This window comes from Lathyrus oleraceus, chromosome 1 (assembly GCF_024323335.1).
Source record: "Lathyrus oleraceus cultivar Zhongwan6 chromosome 1, CAAS_Psat_ZW6_1.0, whole genome shotgun sequence".
Taxonomy (NCBI): Eukaryota; Viridiplantae; Streptophyta; class Magnoliopsida; order Fabales; family Fabaceae; genus Lathyrus; species Lathyrus oleraceus.
In genome coordinates this window covers 432,565,401-432,572,501 of record NC_066579.1, presented here as the reverse complement: position 1 = coordinate 432,572,501, position 7,101 = coordinate 432,565,401, and the positions used below count along the sequence as shown (strand labels likewise).

Below are 7,101 nucleotides of genomic sequence, written 5' to 3'. Positions count from 1 at the left end.
ATCAAATAAAAAATCAAACATATTAACTCAACTTGTCACCCCCGTGTGAACAAAACTCTTTTCAGAAAGAACATTGTTTAATCCCTTCTAACGCGCACAACAAACTAGTGCTTAAGCCTCCTCCGAGAGAGACAAGTCAACGTTTAGCCTTTAGAACGCGATCCAAATAGTTATTCACTATAAGATACCAACCAATCGTAGTTCCCCAAACTACGAATGCTCTGATTTCCTTATTGCACCATAAGGATACGTAGGCATGAGATTGCGAGATCTTGGCGAGCACACTAATAAAAAACCTTCCTTTTCACCCTTCTGAGGTTTCCATCCATCTCTATTTTTAATCTTTTATTCACTCGAAGAAAACAAACAACATAAACTAACATTCAAATTGCAAATTAAACTAAAAGGTTCCCGTTGAGTACAACGGACGTGAGGGGTGCTAATACCTTCCCCTTGCGTAATCGACTCCCGAACCCGAATATGGTTGTGATGACCATTGTTCTATGTTTCTAAAGGTTTTATCGATATTTTCCTATTCCTTCATTGGGATGAATAAAGTTCGGTGGCGACTCTATTCGAACATAATTTTTTCCGCGACCATCGCGAGGAATCGTATTTTTCGAGATGCGACAGATGGTGACTCTGATGGGGACGATTGCTCCGAGCAAGAGAGAGTAAAGCCTAATTTAGTTCAATTTATGTATTAAGTGTTAATCTTGTTTGTTTGTTATCTTTATTCTGTTATTAGTCTGTTATAATTATTGTGTTGTGGTTTATTGACTATGTCTTATTTGGGGCTCTCTGGTTATTGGTACTTTGTGAGATAGGCTCTCTACCCGAGTCTGAGAAAAACCATAAGATTAAGTTGGTGGTTGTATAGTGGACGCCCACAAGGAGTCTTCCTTGTTGGGACGATACGAAGACCCCGCCTATAGTAGATTCTCTTGAGATATTATTGCCCGACGAGTCTTTGTCACGACGATAATATTTTCAAGTTGGATCTATGACTCTAGGGACCTTTTAACCTATTATAACCGACGGTTGTGTAGTATTAACCTAAGAAGTTTCAGACTTGTTGGGTTAATACGAAAGCCCCAATTAGATGACATCCCTTTGACGTATTACTATATTACAGTAATATTTCCAACCTCGATCTATGACTCTGAGAACCTTATTAGAACCTTGGACTCGAGAGTTGCGTAGTATGGACCCACTAGGAGTTTTCCTTTTTGGGACAATACGAAAACCTCACCTAGACGAGACTCTTTTAGGGATGTTATTGTCGGATGAGCCTTCATCATGGCAATAACCTTCCTAAATAGTAATTGATGACTCTGGGAACCTGCCAACTTTAGTGCCTTCCCAAAGGGTTTTCCTAGTGATCAGAGATACCCACTCTTATGGCCCATATGTTGACTTACCTATGTTTGGGATACTTCGAGCATGCATAAAAACATTATTTATAACATGGCATTCATACTATTTTATTTCCAGGGAATCTGAGCATCATAAATTGCAAGAATTCAAGAAGCATGGAATCAATCAAAAGAAATATTTACTCTTTCAAGTTTAAGGATCCTGATCTAAGCTTGCGTGACTTGGTCTCTCAAATTCACCCAGTATACATAATCAGTTTTGGGAAAAACTATGGCAATTTACTCAGCATATTTAACCAAAGAGTGTACCATACATCATTAATCACCTTGGCCCAATTCTATGACCTACCCTTAAGGTGTTTCACGTTCCAAGATTTCCAGCTAGCACCAATGTTGGAAGAATTTGAGCGTCTTGTTAGGATTACCATGAAGAACAAGCCATTGTTTGAAGGGGTGGATGAATCTTTGCAACCCTAAGTCATTGCTAAAGCGCTTCACATGGACAAGAGAGAAGTTGAGGCTAACCTAGAGGTCAAGGGGAATACTAAAGGGTTCTCACTAAGTTTTCTTTTGGAAAGAGCTTATACCTTATTGAAAGCTGAAAGTTGGGACGCCTGTTACTCTGCTATTGCTTTGGCTATCTATGGCATCATCCTATTCCCAAATATGGATGGTTTTATAGACATGGCTGCTATTGGTGTTTTCCTCACCGAAAATCCAGTACCTACCTTGTTAGCTGATGTTTACTATTACATGAGCCATAGGTACACCAAAAAGAAGGGAATGATTGATTGTTGTGCTCCTCTCTTATACCAGTGGTTCCTAGAACATCTTCCAAAGATATGTGTTTTTGTAGAACTGACAGACGCTAGTTGGCCTCAGAGGTTGGGATTGCTCCGATCCGAAGATCTTTCCTGGTATTCTAAAGAATATATTGGCATGGACATTATATTCAGCTGTGGGGACTTTCCCAATTTACCACTCATTGGAACTCGAGGGCGTGTCAATTCTAACCCGATTTTATCACTAAGACAACTTGGGTACCCAATGGAAGGTCCTCCATATGCGAGCTCTTTAGAAGCCTTCTTGTTGCTTGACTTGGGGGTTGAGAATCCTAGCCTATTCCAAAGGATCAGAGAGGCTTGGAAAAAGGTCAATTGAAAAGGAAAAGCTGATTTAGGGAGAGTTAATGGGATTACTAAAGAACCATATTTTCATTGGGTAAAGGAAAGGGTGGAGGTGATCAAAATGCCATTCGTCACTCAGATACCTGTACCTCTTCCTGAGCCTAAACTCACCCATATCCCTATTGAAGAGGTTGATGAACTCAAGGCCACCATGGCAAAACTGGAAAGAGAAAATGAAGTGTTGAAGTTAAAACTCCAACAAGTCACCAATGAGAAAAACGCAATGAAGTGGGAACTTGAGAGAAAGGAAGTGCAACTTCAGGCAAATGCGGAAAATTTTAACAAAGAGGAGAATAAAAGGAAAAAGATCAAAGTGGGACTAGAACAAGCTGACCTTTGTCTAGATACTCTTAAGAGTCAACTGCGGCAAGCCCAGAAGGAGTGTCAAGAAAATAAGCATTGGTGACACCTGGACACAGGAAAACAAGACGATAAGAGACACACTTGGGGCTCAGATAAAAGAGCTCACTATTTATGTTCGTCATACAAAGGCCGAAGCGGATCAAGAACGCCGACTTAAGGATATAGCCACCGAAGCCTCTAGAGTCTCACCCAGAATATGGGAAGAAAGTGTTAAGAAGTAAGGGATGCTAAGGAGTCTTCCAGTTATTGGAAGAGTCAGTTAGAGTCACTACACCAAGACAACTCCATATGGTTGAAAGAAAGAGAGTACATGGTCGAAGATTACAAATCCTTTAAGAAGACCATTGACTTTTTGCAAGGGGGTAGGGATAAGTACCGTGTAAAGCTCAATGGATTGGTGGAATTTTGTAATTGGGCAGCTGAGGACATGCCGTGAAAATTGAGGGATGCAGTTGCAGAATTGAAAGAAGATAGCACTCCTCCAGCCATAATCAGTTTCATCTTGTTCTGTAGAGAATTATTGAGGAGATTCAAGAAAGAATTGGAAGAGCTTCAAGCCAGAAAGCCCGCAACTTAATTTTCATATGTTTTGTATTCTGTTATTTGATGATGTATTTTGAATTAGGGCTTTTGGATCCCTATGTTATGTACTTGAATGAATAATATTTAAGTTGCTTCATTACTATTCTGTTTTGATATGTCTTGCTTCTCTAAATTACTAATGACTAATGAAACTCGAACGATTCCCTGAAAATAAAATACGCATAACATTCACATTCTCACTATGCATCATTCACCATAAGAAACTCAAAAGGACTTACACGACTTTTCACCCTCTATTCAATAACGCTGACTAATCAACACTGATACGAGACGCGCTATAACTATAAGATGACGATAGAACAAGTAGAAGCCAACCAAGCCACCATGAGGACAAACATCACTACTATCCAAGAGAAGATGGATCAACTACTAGAGATTATGCTAGCAATTGCCCAAAGAGAAAGGGTTGCAGAGGCAGAAATTGGAACGAGGAAGAATGACAGTCACATTGACACGTCGGGACTAGTCAATCAAGATGAAAGCTTCACTCGCGCCAATAAGGGTTCTGTTCATATGCCTGTAGGGAACAAAGAAGATGGAGATTTTGGAGAGCATTCTGATGCGTCTGCTCGGCATGGGTCTGAAGGGGGAGGAGATGACCCATATGATGCTTTTTACATACCAGATCCACCAAATCCTAAGGTTCTTCCAGATCTCGCTGCAGAAAGGCTTCGCGCCTTGGAAAAGAAGATCAAAGTTATAGAGGGAAATAACATCTTTGGTTCTGTAAGACCCTAATTTTGACCCTAAGATCCCTCATGGCATCATATCATTGCACCTTGCATTTGCCTCAAGGATCATAGCATCTTGGCTCTTTAACCCTAGGGTTGGGACTTGTGTGAGTTGGTTTGAGACCACCAAGCATGCTTGAATTGTATATTATTGCTTTTCTTATTTTGTTTACTAACCAAAAGCACAAAAATATGTCACTAACTTTGTTTGTTTTGTAGCTTGAGCAATCATGTGATTCAAGGCTCCTAGGAGGCCCTTATGCTCAAAGAATGGCCAGATGAAGTTGAAAGTAAGCATGACATTGGTTACCATAGCTCTCAATCATCATATATGCCTCCCAAGTATCTCAATATTACAATTTGATCAAGATAAACCAAAGGGCTTGAGGATTTTTTCCCAAGGAAACCCTAATTCATCTGTGCATTGACTATGCCTTGCTCATGAAGCAACCTCAACCCATGATAAAATACAATCAAGGGAAGTTCTTTAATTCATCATTTCATGCATATATGTGCCTATGTGAGTGTCCTCAATCATCAATTCATCAATATTTGAAGTTTGGACTTGAGAAGTTGATCAGTCAATTCATCTGACTATTTTGAAATCCACCGAGACCTAACTTTTTATGTGTTTGTCAAATGAAGATGACCCCAAGATAAAAACCGTTCTTAAGAACCATATGAACAACTTTCATGTTCATTAAAAATTTATTTGAAGCTTGGAAGGTCATCATTCATTTCAAAACATTATAGGTCATTTTGACTGAAATCCTAATTTTGGGTCAACTTCCCAAGGACCTAACTCACTCATTTTTCATGATTTTGAGGTGGGATCAAATGCATTGGAAATTTTAATATGTCTACCTCATTTGTTATGTTGGATAAAATTTCATAATCCTAAAAGAAATACATGTGATAATACAAAACATTATAGGTCACTTTGGACCAAAGTCATTGAAATGTGAAAAAGTCCAACTTCAAGTGCCCATAACTTTCTTATCAAAAATCTAAATGATGCAAAATTTAAGTCCAAATTGATTGTCTTGAAAAGATATACAACTTTGATGTTTAAGGTTTTATCATTTGAGGTTTTCATAATTGAAACAGAAGTGCTTGAAGTTGGTCCATTTTGGCTAAATCTCCATATACATGTTTTGCACCTTGAACTTTATGATCAGTTTTCATTAATTTCCCAACTCCAAATGGATTTTTGTTCAACATAACAATTGTTCCTCGTGTCAAGACCTTTCCAACCATTACTCACATGACCATGTTTCAATTTGGTAAAGTGCATTTTCAAAGAGATGAAGATTTATGTTCATTTATGGAAACATTGTTAAAACTTCATGCACACTCCATTGTAATGCCATGTACACGTCCAAACCTGATCTATGTGACTTTATCATGCTAAACCAATTGCATTTGGGCCTCCCATGCGCTTGTACAGGCCCATGCATGGAGGCCCTCATTCCACATGCACACGAATTTTCCATGATTTGCATCACCTTGTTCTATAAATGCATGTGCTCAGCTTCATTCATTGGCAACCTTAAGGCGCCTAATACTCTACAGAATTGGAATCCCACCCTTCACCTAAAGGAATTTTGCATTTTCTCTTCAAATTTTTCAGTTCAATTTTCAACTTCCTTGGTTGATTATTGAGCTTCAATTCCTTAGCCTAGCTTCATTTCCATCTCAAGACCAAGCTACATCGAAGAATTGGAGGAGATCTTGCCATTGAAAGCTGCACTTCAAAGGTTGTTGTTCAAACTTTTTCAATTCGAAACTCATTGGATCTTGCTCATTTCTTGTGTTTGTTGGTTCCTCTTAAGTCCTCATGTGAGAGGCAGTTGATTTGTGTATTTAATTTCATCAATTGATCAAGTTCAGATTGAACACCATAAACTTCCATCTCAGATTTCTCTTCATGTAGTAATCTTGAGTGGAAACCAATGGTACAGGGGTGATGTACATCACCCCAACTTTCCAATGATATGAGGATCATGCATTTTAATGAACTTTTCAAAACCTACAATTCCACCGGAGTTGGCTTGATCGCCGGAGAAGACGGTGGTGTACACCACCGTCCCCCATGCCAGATTGCATCTGGATCGTTGGTTGCTATTTCCTGTTTGAATCATGGCCTTTAGATGTTATGACTTTTAATAATGCTGCATGTTTCGCCTTTGACTCTGGATCACCATGAGCGCGCGCATAAGGACCGTAGGATGTGCCACCTCATTTAATGAAATCAGATCCAACGCGCCAGGCTTTTTCTCATTTTTTGAATTTCATTTTATTTTCTTTTATTTCCTTTTATTTCAAAAATTCATATCTTCTTCATTTTAAATCAAAAAAATATGGGACCAATTGCATTATTTCCCTTTTTAATTCTAGTTTCTGAAAATGATTTTTAATATTTTTTATGATGTCATTTAATATTTTTTGTGAATTTTCTCTTTTCTGGTTATTTTTAATTCATTTTAAATAGTTTCCAATATTCAAAAAATGCAAAAATATTTTCTTAACATCTTTGAATGATGATGAATTTATGAAAAATATTCTCATCAATTTTTTAATTGATTTGAGATTTATTTGAGATTTTAGTTCAATTATGTTATATTTTCTTCATTTTTAATTGTTTAAAATTAGTTTCTGGTTTCCAAAAATGATGAAATTTTTTGTCAAACTTTGTTTGATCTTGTTGAACTTAGGATGATCCATTTGGACTTTTCCAAGTTGATTTGAAATGGATTTGAAGTTTGACCTTTATTTGATTATTTTAATTCAAGTATTATTTTAATTCTCAAAAATACCAAAAATATTTTATTTGTTTCTTGA

At 37.7% G+C, this 7,101-nt stretch overlaps 1 protein-coding gene across 1 annotated transcript; it reads left to right on the top strand.

Moving 5' to 3' along the window:
- The first annotated feature begins 1,874 nt into the window (after positions 1 to 1,874).
- Positions 1,875 to 2,537, top strand: LOC127114597 (uncharacterized). The gene has a single exon (XM_051046647.1). The coding sequence runs from the start codon at positions 1,875 to 1,877 to the stop codon at positions 2,535 to 2,537; it is 663 nt and encodes a 220-aa protein (XP_050902604.1).
- Positions 2,538 to 7,101: the final 4,564 nt, after the last annotated feature.